We start from the raw sequence: 16763 nt of genomic DNA, 5'->3' as shown, positions 1-16763 counted from the left end.
GGAAGCGTGAGTCACGCTACCCAAACATAAAATGTTTTTTACATATATATTTTTTTCTATAACTATTTTCCCCATGGTTCATTCATCCTCTGCCATAACTTTTTAGCAAAATCTAACCATGAGATTATTGAAAAAAAGCAAAAATGTAGACGACCACCTTTAAAGGACCTTTAAACCGCGTCTGACCTTTTATGTGACTGTCTGCGTCTCGGCATTCAGTTGTTGAACCCATAAGGGAATGATGTTTTTACAATTCATAAATTATTTGACTCCGTCTCTCTGTTTATCATAAAGTCTCCCATTCTGTGTCTGTCCGTTTATCTGTCTGTCTGCTAGTCCGTTGGTTCCTTATTCAACGACACTGCACAGGTTCGCCAAACCTCAATTTAATTTTTCTCTCATTCAATCGACCTTCTTCTTCTTCTTCTTCTTCTTCTTCTTCTTCTTCTTCTTCTTCTTCTTCTTCTTCTTCTTCTTCTTCTTCTTTTTCTTCTGCGTTCGTGGGCTGAAACTCCCACGGACACTCGTGTTTTTGCACAAGTGGAATTTTACGTGTTTGACCGTTTTTACCCCGCCATTTAGGCAGCCAAACGCCGCTTTCGGAGGAAGCATGCTATAGGTATTTTCGTGTTTCCATAACCCACCGAACTCTGACATGGATTACAGGATCTTTTCCGTGCGCACTTGGTCTTGTGCTTGTGTGTACACACGAAGGGGGATAAGCCACTAAGCAGGTCTGCACATAAGTTGACCCGGGAGATCGAACAAATCTCCACACTTAACCCACCAGGCGGCCGAGGCCGGGATTCGAACCCTCGACCTTCTGATTAAAAGGCCGACGTCTTACCACCCCGCCACAGCGCCCGTCACTCCATCGACCAGTAGAGACATCCAGATTTGCCTTCGTCAAAAGTTCGTGAGTTCCGATCTTCGCGAGTTTGTTGAAGTGGTGACGTCACATCCCGTCACGGTCACCACTTTCCAATGTCGGTCCTCAGATCTACGCGAAGTTCTTTGTGCGCGTTCGTCTTTTTTCTAAACAGTCATGACGAGTTAGTAGTGTTATAATATGACGAGTCTTTTTATCGGAATATTCCAGACATCTGAATATGCTGGGTACATAAGCAACACTGAAAAAAAAGTAGATTTTTAGATTCATTCCTGTAAACTCTCCCAACAAATAGGCCCAGTGGAAACAAGTGTCTTGTGCAAGAGAGATCAAGGGAGATAATTGGCAGGATATGTCGCCCGTCGACTCAAGTTCTGAGTTTTGTGTGGGTATCCGTGCACAGGCAGAAGGTATCGTCCACTGGACTACTACTATCACAGAAAGACTACAAGGTACGTCACTCACCTTCGAGTCTTCTGTGTGCTTGGTGTCGCTTCCTGGGGAAAAATATTGTTCAAGACGGTTTGCCTCTTCCAACAGTCTGTGTAAGGTCAAATAAATACAGTTTAATGATTGTTTGAACTGTATGTACCTTTAATTTTCAGCTTCCGTCCGCTGCAGGTTTGTTTTTAACCATCATTTTGGACGAATCTTCGTTTGCGAGCCGCCAGGTTCCACCTTGCGTCAAATCATGCAGTCCGCACCGAATATGCATACCAGCGCTCATTGGTCTAAAACATATGTAAATATTGTGCAGCAAGGGAAGCTACCCACGGGAGTTTTCACTTTCGGTATTAGTGAAGAACCGTTTGCCACTCTTCGTTGCACGAACGGAACCGATGCAGACGATTTCAGTCGACCAATGAAAATAATCATCGAATATCCTGTTATTAACCAATGAGCGGTTGTATGCATATTCGGTGCCGGATGCATGATTTTTCCCCAGGAAGCGACACCAAGCACACAGAAGACTCGAAGGTGAATGACGTAACTTGTAGTCTTTCTGTGATAGAGTAGTCGGGGATTTGCCGGGAGCTAGGGTTTTAATGCGCCCATAATCGCATTGCATGAGTCCCGTCGAAGGGCGATGGAGCATTTAGAAGGGAGTAGCAGTGCCGCCTGCTACACCACTCCACCCTGGTAGGAAACACCGCCAGTTTGGTCCGCGCCCGAAAGCGGCTGGTCTTCATATCTGAAGTCCGTTCCCCTATCCGCCACCCGGGGACGCGCTGGGTTGGGGGTGGTCGCCCCACTGAAAATCACACACTGGGTTAAAGAAGTTCAGCCTGTCCCAGATTTGTGTTCATAAAAAAAAGACCTTTTAACCATTCCGCTTCTGAATGCCGCTCCTTCGTCGTTCTTATTTTCTGGAAACTACTACTCACTCACTCCCCTGATTTCCCCACTACCTTGTGGTTCTGTGATATTCTCAGCTTCCAAAATCGTGAGACACACAGAGCAAAATTCGAAACAGATAGGCTGGTAAGGCCAGGCGCTCACCTATGTAACTTCAGCAGGACAGACGACGCACTGCAGATTATCCCAGCCAGCTACACGTTGCATGAAAGGAAAACAGGCAAAGTACTCGTCATAATCCCTATCGCAGCATCAATAATATGCAGTGCGTCGTCTGTGCCGCTGAAACTGCGCAGGTATAATCTGCCCTTAACTGAGCAAAGACTTGCCTGTCTATATTCCCTTAGTATTCTCGTCGTGAAACTGTGAAAGTCCACATAGCAAAAACAATACATCACGTTTTCCGCACTAGGCCCGACATCCCAGCCTGAAAAAAGAATAGAACTGGAATCTGTTCATCTCCACGATGGCCATTATCCAGATCAGAATTTCTTTTACGCGGAGAATCGAATCAGACGGTGAACTAAGACTGTTGAGATTACAAAGTTTGTAAAAGTCATTTCATTTTGAGAAATCTATTTCGCTGTGTTTAGTAATAGGGGGCTTTATTTCCCGATAAGGCGGGGGGCTAGTACATCAGACAGGCGTGCACAAAATAATACAAACACTGTCAGACACACAGACATTGACGGGCTGGACTCATCCTGACCTCAGGTCAAAATGAGTTCGGCTCATTCTCTCCCTGACAGGATGCCTTGAGTTTCCTTGTCTGGCAAGGAAACCGATTTTTGTACATATTTAGAGCTTTTTGTAATGTGTTATGGATGTAAGCAGATTCGCGATCGTCGATAATGATTTTTCATGGTGTTTTGTAATTTTTAAATTACAGAGAAATTTTTATTTTAGACAGTTTCAAGCGAGCTATTTTTCTCGGATGTATTTACTGTGCAAAGAAATCTAAATATGGCATAAGTGTCATGTGATAATCAACCGTTTGGTTTCGGCCCTCGCTGGAGCAGACGGTTTTTTGACAGTGATGCAACCATATATTACGGTCTCCTTCCGGCAGCAGTCCCAAAATTTCGACTTATTTTGACCTTAGAACGATGTCTTTATCATAACTGTGAAGAACAGAACGGAGATCACTGTCGAAGTAGGCCAATCTGCAATCATTTTCGTTTCGCGAACACTGCTCGTGAACAACATATGGGAGATCACTCTGTATTCTTCTTTTGATAGATTCGCGTAGGACTTTCGCGTTCGGTCAGAGAGACAACTGGCGATAGCCGTGGAGCGAGGATTATCAGAATGGGGCTGGCCTGTCATTGGGACAGACGGATAGACAGACAAAATGAGCAGACGGGCAGACGCGTGGCTTGGCAAATATCTTACACCTGTTCAGATCTAGTTTTAACTGCGCGGATCGCAATAAAACACCAATAACAACATTACGGAGATTTAAGAAACGAAACGTTGGGACGTTTCGTTTTGAAGTTGTGGTAAACGTCATTATTTCGGGGGTCTCTCGCTGGAAAGGTGAAGGTCAACTGAAACGGAACGTGGAACGTCAAAACGCAGTCACGTTTTCCACCCCCAAAAAACGAACAATATTTCGTCAACTTTTGTGAGTATTTTTGCACACTAACAGTTTTATTTGTTGGCCATTTTATGCATTGCGAGATTCATCAACCCTTTCACAGTCTTTCAGCGCTGAGAATGTGTTCATTGGAGGTAGACAATTGTTGTGAACTGAAATATTTTGAAGGGTGCTGATCCTGGTACATTTATCCAACTTCATGGCGAGAAAGCAAATGGCGAAGCAGAAGTAGGTCATCGCATCGAATTTTTATTCTGGCTTCGTATGTGATCAGGTGCATGAATTGAAAAATGTGAAGCTCTTGTGCGTGCAATGCGAGTATGTCAATCCTTTATTGACTCGTGGAGTTGAAATTATGCCATGCCCAGTCAGCGGATCATATCCTGCCATGCCCGGCCTTTCATTCCGAAACGAAACGTGAATACATCTAAATCTTGTCTGCGGCCTATGCCGTCTCGTTACACGTTCCGTTTCGCGGGGTGACTCATTCACCAAACGAAACGAGCTGCAAAACGAAACGTGCTGTTTCTTAAATCTCGCTAATAACAACTTGAATTCGGTTTTGTGAACTTTACCAAATTAATCCCTGCGTAGTCGCAGCATGTATGGTGGCCTTCCCCCATACTGAGTCTCATAGATGTGCATATTTTGACACAGAAAACGGACCTGATCTTTCATCTCGTGGAAGAGGTTGTCATTGATGGTCGACTCATCACAGAGATAATGTGGCTTCGTTCGTTGCAGTGTGAAATACTATTCTGACAGGGACAGAGAGACTGAGAGAGAGAGAGAGAGAGAGAGAGAGAGAGAGAGAGAGAGAGAGAGAGAGAGAGACATAGACAGAGAGAGACAGAGAGAGAGACAGAGAGAGAGAGACAGAGAGAGAGAGACAGAGAGAGAGAGACAGAGAGAGAGAGAGAGACAGAGAGAGAGACAGAGAGAGACAGAGAGAGAGAGAGACAGAGAGAGACAGAGAGAGAGAGACAGAGAGAGACAGAGAGAGACAGAGAGAGAGAGAGAGAGAGAGAGAGACAGAGACAGAGACAGAGAGAGAGAGAGAGCAGTAACAGTCTGAGACACAGAGACGGAGACACAGAAACAGAGCGAGTAACAGAAAACCAAAGCAGTTCAAGAATGAGGTAAGTAACTCATACCGTGCCCACGGAACCCTATTTTGGATCTGGCCAAGTAGAAAGGATCGAATCTCTGATGCCTCTTCACAATAATCCGGGTTTTTGATAACTGCACCAGACGCTTGAAGGAAAACCAATTGAACTTTTGAAGTTTGACATTTTTTGTCCGAAGCAGTTTCATCGACTTTTTTTCTGAACGAGGAGGAACATATATGGGCAACTATTGTAGCCGGTTGGCATGTCTAAAAAATAACATACTTTAAAGTCATGTGTGGTATTTTGAAACGGAACCTTGAAATATAACAAAAGAGAAACAAGTCAGTAGACGAGCCGACCAACGAACCAGCAAACGAACTAAATAACCAAGCAAATAGGCAGTGTAGATATACACACCCAGTCGCTTGAAGAAAAGATGAACAAATGGCGTCTTGGAAAGTGTATTGATTAAATGTGTTTGAGAGAGAGAGAGAGAGAGAGAGAGAGAGAGAGAGAGAGAGAGAGAGAGAGAGAGAGAGAGAGAGAGAGATGGATTTTGGTTTTTGGGGTTTAATGTCTCTTCAGCAGATGCTAGCTGCTATTCGAGACCGGAGAGAGAGAGAGAGAGAGAGAGAGAGAGAGAGAGAGAGAGAGAGAGAGAGAGAGAGAGAGAGAGAGAGAGAGAGACAGACAGGCAGGCAGGCAGGCAGGCAGGCAGCCAGGCTTGCAGGCAGGCAGGCAGGCAGGCAGACACACAGACAGAGACAGGGACAGAGACAGAGACTCACTGAGACAGAGAGACGTGTTACATAACGCCGAATACACTAACACCGCATTTTTCTGATTACTGATTTTTAAATGTCTCGCAGACGATTTATATCCAGCTCTTGACAGGTCTGACATTTGCTGCGCCGCTTCCCCAAAAAGGAAATCTGGTTGGAGCGATAATTGTAAATTTTTGCCGCATGCCAGCAAATGCTTTCGTTACGTTCTATGATCACAGAGTCGGCCAGTCATTTCCAGCTGAGCAAATTATTGCTGCTCATTTAACCCTCTCGGGAAGAGCTTTGGCATTCAAGAGAAGAAAGAAGGAAAGAAAATAGTGGCGAAAAGCTATATCAAAACTTTCAGTCTGTCCGTCGGCATTAAAAAACCGAAACGGATTACTCCGTGTTAGCGAGTTTTCATCGTGACTGAGTCCTAGCTTGCCGAAACCTGTCCACAGGTCAGCTAGCTGTATTGTTATCATTTAGCAGCAGTAATTCTAATTTGTATAAAACTGCGTTTCTTATCTTTGAGCACATTTTCAAACACAACCTATCTATATATTTCTAGACGCAGGAAAAACAACAATGAATTGTCCCAAGGGCTACACAGTTCGGTTTGGGGTTTGGAGTGATGTCACGTACTGTACATGCCAGAAATAGCTAAACGTTACAACAACAACAACAACAACAACAACAACAACAACAACAACAACAACAACAACAACAACAACAACAACAACAACAACAAAAACAACAACAACAACAACAACAACAAACAATACAAACTCAAAACACATCAACAACCTCTAACAAGCACTCTCGAGATCATTCACATTAGACTAATTAGACAACTGCACTCTCTGTCGAATCTGGGTGAACGCTGCATTCATGGGTGCAAACGAGTTGTGTAAAATGGGGAATGTAATTTGAGGCCTCGGCTCGCCGATGGAAGGGTCTGCTTGATTTGTCTCTCTGCGGGTCCCAACTCTTTGATTACGATCTTTGGGGATGGGCTGCGCTTGTTTCAAGCCTTTTTTGTGTGTCTTTTTAAATTTTATTCAATTAATAAAACATAAGATAACAAACATGGTAACTGTATTTTCTGTTTGCACACATACTCTCTCATTTACATGCGGTTCAGAAAAAACATTAAATACAAAAGGACTAAAAATAGTCATACGAGAAAAAAAATATACGTGTCAACATGTGTAGCATCAAAATGATCATATGTCATCATATATACACTGCAAATAGATTGCTTGAGTACAATGTTGTTCGAACAGCTGTACATCTCCTTTTAAGAAATGTTGATATAAACGATGTAAATTGTTCAGGCTGTGACATTCCGACCTTTTGTGGACAAAAAGTTAAATCAGTAAAAGAAATTCGAAAGATTCTGGTAGGAAAACCATACAGCCCACCCTGTTCAGAAGGATTTCAAGCCTGTTCATTTGTCTGTGTAAGCGTTAGCACAGAAGTGCACCCCAGGCGTTTGCTGTTGTCAAGCGATGTTTACTCGGCGTTTAGGGAAAAGTAGTTGCTATACAAGGGCACAGGCAGACACAGCTTTAGAGAGAAGAAAGCGGCGGGCAAGCATGCGAACAGGCAGACAGGCAAGCAGGCAAGCAGGCAAGCAGTCAGAAAGACGGACAGACACATGACCAACAGACAGATATATACACGCACGCGCACGACTGAGGGAACATAACAGACAGAAAGGCAGATTGATAAACGTTAAGTAACAAACATAACAAGAGGCGAAGCCTTCCAGGCTCACGTAAGAAATCGACAAACAGTAACACAAACTCAATCACTCCGTCACACATACACACACACAGTAAGCATAGGTGACACGGTGCAAGAGTGCGAGACACTTGATCTAGATCTGTCTGTCTGTAGCCTACTTTGGCCAGATCGACACTGCGCTGTCTGTCTGTAGCCTACATATGGCCAGATCGACACTGCGCTTTCGACAGCGCTTCCTCGCGCAGACACTGGAAACACGTTGTGCAGATTAACCTGTAGGAAATCTCCTTTGGTATCTTCCTTATCTATTTTTCTGGAGCTACGAAACCGAACAATGTGAAATCGTCTTCTCCGAATCGGCGAACTGCAGCTCGGTGATAACTGTATCTATACCACAATCCTTCACGCGATCTGACCAAACCTTGACCCCTAATCTGGTCTACATACCACACACGACACAAACCAGTCACCTGTGTTTACCCCCCCCCCCCCCCAAACCCCCCACCACCCGTTTTCTTTGGATACACACTTTAACTACATACGTGCCGACGAAATGTTGATCATTGCTTCAATATTTTTTGAAGCTGTTACTTGAATAATAACCAGGTAAAATTAGTATTTCGGTGTTCAGTCAAATGTTAAAGTTTCTACCACAGACATACATACATACATACGCACGCACGCACGCACGCACGCACGCACGCACGCACGCACGCACGCACGCACGCACGCACGCACGCACGCACGCACGCACGCACGCACGCACAGACAGACAAAAGTTAGCATCGCATAGGCTACACTTACGTGAGCCAAAAACGGACAGGCATATAGAGACTACGATGGTATGGCATACACGTATACATGGAATACAAGCGATTTAGCTTAACCTTTAGAGCAACGGAAGGGATCCCATTGTAGTACAAGCATTTTGGAAGACAAAAAGGGCTCGTGTATTTGCCAAACACACATATATCACTCATCTTTGAGAATCTACTTGCTCAGTATCTTGTTCGACGTGAGTTCCTGACTCGCTCAGTTACACTCTGTTGTGCATACATTGTAGTGTCCCTAGACAACGATGATAAAGTTATGCTGGTTAGAGATGAATCATTTGCAGCTCCAATACCCTCTGAGACTGTCAATGCGTGCTAATAAATTCATATACGGGTATATATGTATATATATTACTAGATGATTACCCGCTTCGCCGGGTACCGGCTTCGCCGGGAAGAAGTAGAGCCGAATACCAAGCTGCGCCTAGGACCCGGCTCTGCCGGGTGTACGCCGGCTTCGCCGGCGCAAGAAGGAAAGGAGATAAACGCGCAAAACACTGGAGACCTTCTAAAACTAGTAACGTGCAGTGACCTTCTAAAAATAGTAACGTAGTAACGGGAATATGGATTGACGCCACACGGAGGAAGGGAGATAATCGCGGCTGAAAACACTGTAGAAGATAAGGAAGAGTTACTGGTAGTGGATCCCGACAACAACAACAACTACAAATATCGGATCAGCGCGCACAGCGCTGCGCGCTGAGAGCACGTGTTGAAATATCTCATCGATGAGGTTGTGTCCGGGGTGTAGCTGAATACGGTGTCCAAATTTGAAAAAGATCCACCGAGAACTTTGGCATCGCGAACAGACAGACAGACAGACAGACAGACAGACACTAGTCGTATATATATATAGATATATGAGTACTTCTGAATGTTCATTGCACCTGTACTGCATGGCTACATAGGGAGAAGTAAATAAGGGCAACGGTGTTTGCTTACAGTAGCATGCCTAGGAGAAATGGAAGATGGACAGATGGAACAAATAACGAATGATTTTAGTCTAAACTGACAAATGAACACACTTTGAACACATACATTTTTTGTAACGCGTTTTGAACACTTTGTAACATTGAACATAGTTTTGCTGGCAAAAGTAGCAAACATTTTGTTCACTATAGACTATAGTGATCAAATGAACACATACTGTTCACTTGTGAACATTATGTGTTTATTATATGTGTCTCTTTTGCTAGTAGAACTATGAACTATGTCAAAAAGTGTTCAAAAATTGTACCAGAAATACACGTTTTCAAAATGTGTTCACTTATGTTATGAGTGTATGGCTAAAAATCACCCACAATAACCTTGATCGGGTTGGGATACATGTTTATATTCAGAGACAACATAGATCAACGCTGGTAAGAAATGTGTTGCGTCGTGACCCCTTTGTCTGCTTGGTGTTTGTCGAAACAAAGCAAGCAACAAAAAAAGGGTCTAATGTATGTAATAATGTAATAATCTCCAGAGACGTGTTAAATCGCAACCACTGGAGACGAAAAATCAGTTTAGTTCCAGCTGACACAAAATCCCCCTTGATGTTTTTTTCCCTCAGTTATGTTAACGGATCCGGCTTGAATATTACACAAAGGCGAGGACACAATTTTTTTTTACATGAAATTCAGATTGACAGACAGACAGACAGACAGACAGACGCACGCACACATGCACGCAGGCAGGCAGGTACGCACGTAGGCACGCACACACACACACACGCACACACACACACACACATACACACACACACACACGCACACACACACACACACGCACACACACACACACACACATACACGCACATTTATTCAGGTTACAGCGACACTGTGCCACGGAAAAGGGACAAACACATCCAAAGAAAGAGATGGAAGGGAATACAGTTTTGCACAGACAGAAACCTGAGACATTGAAACCGTTATTTCCCCCCAGAGAGCTGTGAAGACTATACTCAACACAGCAGCTACCCTCGGAAATTCCCTTTGCGCGATTCCCACTGCCTCAGTGTTGCATTTGATTACACCGAGTCCGCCCACAGTTTCCTTGCTTTCAAGGCAGTATTTATTATTCGACCTCAGGCAAGGATTCTGACGTTACAGTATTGGGTAAAGGTAAGAAGATACGGTGTTGTGCAACTGAATATGGATTGCAGTGTGTGTGTGTGTGTGTGTGTGTGTGTGTGTGTGTGTGTGTGTGTGTATGTGTGTGCGTGTGTGCGTGCGTGCGTGCGTGTAGGCCTATGTGAGTAGGGGAAGGGCTCCTAATATGGACCACTTTTTGTTTCATGCAGATAACTAGCTTGTTTTCTTGCGAAGAAGTTTTATTTTGTGTTTGGTAGTCCTTCTCTCTTAGGTTAACCGTTAGGCCTAATTAGAATGAAATAGCTTTGATAGACATTCAGCAAAAATTAAATACAGACAAAATCACAAATGGTCCGTATTAGGAGCCTGGGCGCCCAATATGGACCAGTGAAGGGGCCTTCACGAATCACTGTAAAAAGCCCACTATACTTCAAAATAACATGATACAACTTAGTGTACAAGTCAGACTAATTCAAATATGTTTTAGATTGTTCTGTTTTGGGTTGATCAGAGCATTATTTGAAGCACGCCAGGAAACTAAAGAAGCTTATCAAAAACAGAGTGAAAATAAGTGAAATTATCAACTTCCACGAAAAGAAGACTTTTGGTTATATTTTTTTTAAATCTCGAGGGCTAGGTTTATGTGCGTCGTGTGCTAGTGCGCGTTTAATGATACACAGGAAGAGGAAGCGTTTTATAAGTATTTTTTTCACTCAGTCTTACAAGTCCTCTCATTTGCCGTAAAACTGCAAACAAGCTCCCCATGTGTCTTCCAGAATGACCATTACGAACGGGAAAAGGCGGAAAATGCCGAGTGAAGGAGCGGAAGCCGTGGACAAAAAAATACGTCACGAGATACACAATGACGTTACAATTACCACGCGCCCCATGGAGGAAAACAAAAAGAAAAGGGCAACATTGAGATCTAGGTAATGATGTCTGGTAAACTAGAGGTAGAAAATGGAGACACAACGTGCACGTAGCAACCCCTTCATAAAGATTGATGTTGTGTACGGAAAACTAGCTTCCTTCAAAACGCAGGACTCACACTCACAGATCCGCAAAGCCGAAGCTGTGCAAAGGATTATGATGTACTTAGGCGGCAAAAATGACTTAAAAAACCCAGACAATTCCTTCCCGCTGGTGATGGTCAACACAGTTCGCTGGGCTTGGCAGGAAGCGTTAGAGAGTGCCACAAAGCAAATCCCCATCGAAAGTTTAGTGGGGTTAATTGATCCAGGCATTAAGATCAGGCGGAACGATGGTGGTGTTTGGTTTTGGGGCTTCCGGGCCCGCCTGCGATTCCTGCGTTGTCCCGACTTCGTTCTACTGGTGATCACCAAGGGAAGGGGTGTGTATGTTGACCTGATGCCCGATTGCCTTTGCTGACGATACGATTGGGCTAAAAAGCCTAGCGATAAGGCGGTTTTGTCTTCTTCTGATTTTCTTGAAGTATGCAACAGGCTCGCAATATCATGTCATCGAAACTATCGTTCCTGAGTAACAACATTGTATGTATTCATGCAATATGTGAGATCGCATCTTTGTGGGACATGTCTGAAAGATTGAACTTCCTCGCAAGTGTGCGTGTGATTCAAGCGAACACTAATCTAAAAGTGCACAACCAGCTTTTGACAGAAAACAGATATTCAAAGAGGACAGCATCAGTATCTTTTATACAGTCAGTGGCAGTAAAGATGGTGTGAAAACAGACGATTCCTACGATTCCCGGCTTCACGTACTCGTGAACACATTACACAGAGCTTGGCTAGAGGTGCTGGAGAATGCCAGAAAGTAACTTCCCATGGACGGTTTAGTGGGGTTAATTGATCCACGCATGAAAGTCAGACGGGGCAGCTGTGAAGTGTTGTTTTGGTGGTGCCTGGCCCGCCTACGATTCCCGTGGTGCCCCGACTTCGCTCTGCTGGTGATCGCGAGGGGCATGTAGGCGTGTGTGCATGGATTGTGTATCGACCTGCGACCCATTTACTTGTACTGACCTTAATGAGATGGAAGCGTCAAACTATTGACCCAATTACTGGTATTGGTGATCACGACAAAAGGACGTCGATGCATGTAAGGACCTTTAACTGTCATCGAAGAGCAAGGAAGGAAAACGTCTCTATATTGCCGCATCACTTTTACTGATAATCTGAAATTACTTTAACCAAAAAAGAAATCTGTTAAAAGAAAAGCCCCCATAAACTGAATTTCTGCCAAATGTGTCCGTACATTGATATTTTTGCTGAGGATTATGGTAGTGAAGCTGGCCAATTGCCTAATTAGAGGAATTGTCTGTGCACTGGCCTGCTGTTAAATTACTTTAACTGATGATCTGAGGCGCTATTAAATTGGACTACTACATGATTACTATTACTGGTGATAATAAAAGAAATGCGTTGTCATCCCCTCCTATCAAACTTCTTTTGGTGATGATACTGAAGATGATTTGGTTTGTTTGTACAACTCAGCATCATCACGCTGAGCGTAGATACAGAGGCATCTTTGTGGCAGTTCATTTTGGAGAGAGAGAGAGAGAGAGAGAGAGAGAGAGAGAGAGAGAGAGAGAGAGAGAGAGAGAGAGAATTGAATTGAATTGAATTGAATTGAACTTTATTTAACAAGGATTAAGATTTAAGGCTACGCCTTTTCTTACAATCTGTCCTTGGCACTGGCCTGAGAGAGAGAGAGAGAGAGAGAGAGAGAGAGAGAGAGAGAGAGAGAGAGAGAGAGAGAGAGAGAGAGAGAGAAAGAAAGAGAGAGAGAGAGAGAGAGAGAGAGAGAGAGAGAGAGAGAGAGAGAGAGAGAGAGAGAGAGAGAGAGAGAGAGAGAGAGAGAGAGAGAGAGAGAGAGAGAGAGAGAGAGTGTGCATGGCAATATTGCGTGCGAGTAACTGTGCAAGATATGTATTTGCAAGAAGAATGTGACAGGTCCTACCGCCGATAACACAAACTGCAAATTGGCTGTCCGAATAAATGCAATATGTCTTATAATCTGCGTAACGCACTGACACAGTATTCAGTTGCGCGACTGATCCGAGATGTAATACGCCGTGATGAAGTCGAACATCCTCATTGAGACAAGATGCACCTAAAACGACGCTACACTTTGGCCAGATAACCTTGTGTAAATAAACATAAGCAGAGGTTCAGGTATCAATCGACAGCAAGAGGAATACATGTCGGCAGAACCACAGACAGATAATGATGGGTAGATATACGCTAAACACTGGGATGGCATTTAAGCAAAGTTAATGATGGGTAGATATACGCTAAACACTGGGATGGCATTTAAGCAAAGTTAATGATGGGTAGATATACGCTAAACACTGGGATGGCATTTAAGCAAAGTTAATGATGGGTAGATATACGCTAAATACTGGGATGGCATTTCATTTATCTAGAGGCATTTTATTTATTCTTTAAGAACTTAAGTGCTCATGGACCGTTCGTACTATCAATCACGCACAGAAGCCAACTAGCGAGAAACTGGAGGGCTGAATCCGTAGCAGTTCAACAGAGTATTCTAATGTTCGTATCGGTTGCTAAAGAAGTACTTTCTGAGGAGTGCTAATTGTGGAATCAACACGTATGCCTTGGTTGGACACGACAAAGATTGCAATTTCCGATCGGAAATCTAATGGTAAAAACGCCGCAGCCTTTACAAGCAAGGCGCCGGACTGTGGCGTTTTGCTTGGGTTTCCCAGGCCCGTGTACCAGCCTATTTTGATCGCGGCCTATGTTGACCGGGGGTTCATTCTTGGCTAGCCAGTTTTGACCAGGCGGTCTGGGCTGAAGACTAAACTGACTAGCCCAGAATGCCCCCCCCCCCCAAAAAAAAAAAAAAAAAAAAGAAAAAGAAAAAAAAAAAAGAAACCAACCCCAAAAACAAACACCCCCCCCCCCCACACACACACAGATAAACAACTACAACAAAACATGCAAGGATTCATTGATGCATTCATATTTGTTTGTTTGTTTGTTTGTTTAACGCCCAGCCGACCACGAAGGGCCATATCAGGGCGGTGCTGCTTTGACATTTAACGTGCGCCACACGCAAGACAGAAGTCGCAGCACAGGCTTCATGTCTCACCCAGTCACATTATTCTGACACCGGACCAACCAGTCCTAGCACTAACCCCATAATGCCAGACGCCAGGCGGAGCAGCCACTAGATTGCCAATTTTAAAGTCTTAGGTATGACCCGGCCGGGGTTCAAACCCACGACCTCCCGATCACGGGGCGGACGCCTTACCACTAGGCCAACCGTGCCGGTATGCATTCATATTATATCCATACACTTTATTCATAGTGGTCTTTGTGTGCTTATTCTTGATGATTGAAGGGGGAGGGGTGGGGATCAAAACTGACTGGATGGTATCAACACTGACTAGCCCAGAATGACCGCCCGGTCAAAAGAAACTAGCCCAGAATGACCAATGACCCCCCCCCCCCCCCCCCGGGTCAAAAATGACTAGAGGTCAAAATGGCCAGTTACACCGGCACAGTCTGTGAAATGTAATGTTTCACGTGCCGGCCAGTGTTGCTGTCGTGGGGTTTCGCTCGTGGGTGGGACGTACGGCGTGAATGAGCTTTTCCTGAATTCGCTTTTGATGATGATGGCAGGGGTATTAATGATGTGGTGGGGCTTGCATCTTTTGCACTTCACAGCGTTCTCTTCTCTGGTCGTGTTACGGCGTTGCCTGTAGTATGCTCGAGAAAATAATTCTTCTGGGAGGTCAATGCAGGCAAATGAACAGTAAAGACATTCACTGTCTCGTGATACTGAGACACTCACAGGTGAAGTGCATTTGAGGTTTAAAAAATAGTATTGTTTGTTTGTTCGTTCATGGGCTGAAACTCCCACGGCTTTTACGTGTATGACCGTTTTTACCCCGCCATGTAGGCAGCCATACGCCGCTTTCGGAGGAAGCATGCTGGGTATTTTCGTGTTTCTATAACCCACCGAACTCTGACATGGATTACAGGATCTTTTTCGTGCGCACTTGGTCTTGTGCTTGCGTGTACACACGGGGGAGTGTTCGGACACCGAGGAGAGTCTGCACACAAAGTTGACTCTGAGAAATAAATCTCTCGCCGAACGTGGGGACGAACTCACGCTGACAGCGACCAACTGGATACAAATCCAGCGCGCTACCGACTGAGCTACATCCCCGCCCCTAAAAAAAAAAGTTTTTATTTATATATGTTAATTTTGTTTTTGGTTTTTGTTTTTGGTTTTTGTTGTTGAATTGTTGAGGTGCACTTTATACCGTTATAGACTTCCGATCAGAAATTGCCTTCTGCCAGGGACGCTGATGCGGGCCCGTTTGCTGCAGGCTTTTCTGGGACACGTGGTACAATGCTTCTGCACTTGGGGTTTCGATCGTACGGTGTGATTGAGCTTTTCTTGAATTAGCTTTTAATGATGATGGCGCGGGATTACTTATAATGTTAGGGGGGGTTGTTCCTTTTGTACTTTTAGAGCTCTCTGTCTCTGTCTCTGTCTCTCTGTCTGTATCTCTCTGTCTCTGTCTGTCTCTGCCTCTCTGTCTCTCTCTCTGGAGGCGATTTAGTTTTTTGACTTCCCTGGAGGCTTCTGCCTCAGCCATCCAGGATGCCATGTCTCTCGAACTTGTGTGTCTGGAGGCACATTTGGTTTGATCCATGTCGGCGCCGGCTACTGCCTCGGCCAGGGTGTATGGTCTTCGCTGTTTCTGAGCTGAGCATGCTAGGAAGCGCCCTAGAACCAGCCGCTCAGGTCGGTATTCAGGATCATCATCGGTTTCTCGCCGATTGATGAATGTGGTCGGAGAAAGTCAAAAGTGTTAAGAGCCTTCTCCGTTCTGTATTGAACAAGGTCAGCCATCTCTTGCTTGAGGGCACTGCAGCCTTCTCCGTTCTGTATTGAACAAGGTCAGCCATCTCTTGCTTGAGGGCGCTGCAGCCTTCTCCGTTCTGTATTGAACAAGGTCAGCCATCTCCTGCTTGAGGGCACTGCAGCTTTCTCCGTTCTGTATTGAACAAGGTCAGCCATCTCCTGCTTGAGGGTACTGCAGCCTTCTCCGTTCTGTATTGAACAAGGTCAGCCATCTCCTGCTTGAGGGCACTGCAGCTTTCTCCGTTCTGTATTGAACAAGGTCAGCCATCTCCTGGTTGAGGGCATAGCAGCCCTCAAACGCGTTTCGTCCTGACCTTTACACACTTGAAAGTTGATGAAGCATAGACTTCCAAGGGGAAAATGTTGTTTAGGTGGGGACTGTTGGCCTTGTGCTTGTGTTTCACGTGTTGCTGTCTTGGGGGTTCGATCGTAAGAGGGGCGTACGGCATAATTGAGCTTTTCCTGAATTAGCTTTTAATGATGATTGCGGGGGTATTGATGATGATGGGGA

General features: G+C 44.7%; 1 protein-coding gene across 1 annotated transcript in view; it reads right to left on the bottom strand.

The window, feature by feature from the left end:
• Positions 1-16400: 16400 nt before the first annotated feature.
• LOC138952686 (membrane metallo-endopeptidase-like 1) overlaps positions 16401-16763 on the bottom strand; it is a 152266-nt gene continuing 151903 nt past the window's right edge. The window contains exon 9 of the mRNA XM_070324388.1: positions 16401-16561. Coding sequence (XP_070180489.1) covers positions 16401-16561 — 161 coding nt within the window. The remainder of the gene's footprint in view (positions 16562-16763) is intronic.

The sequence above is a fragment of the Littorina saxatilis genome, linkage group LG2 (assembly GCF_037325665.1).
Source record: "Littorina saxatilis isolate snail1 linkage group LG2, US_GU_Lsax_2.0, whole genome shotgun sequence".
NCBI lineage: Eukaryota > Metazoa > Mollusca > Gastropoda > Littorinimorpha > Littorinidae > Littorina > Littorina saxatilis.
The sequence above is the reverse complement of the archived record's forward strand: the minus strand, read 5'-3'. Positions and strand labels throughout refer to the sequence as shown.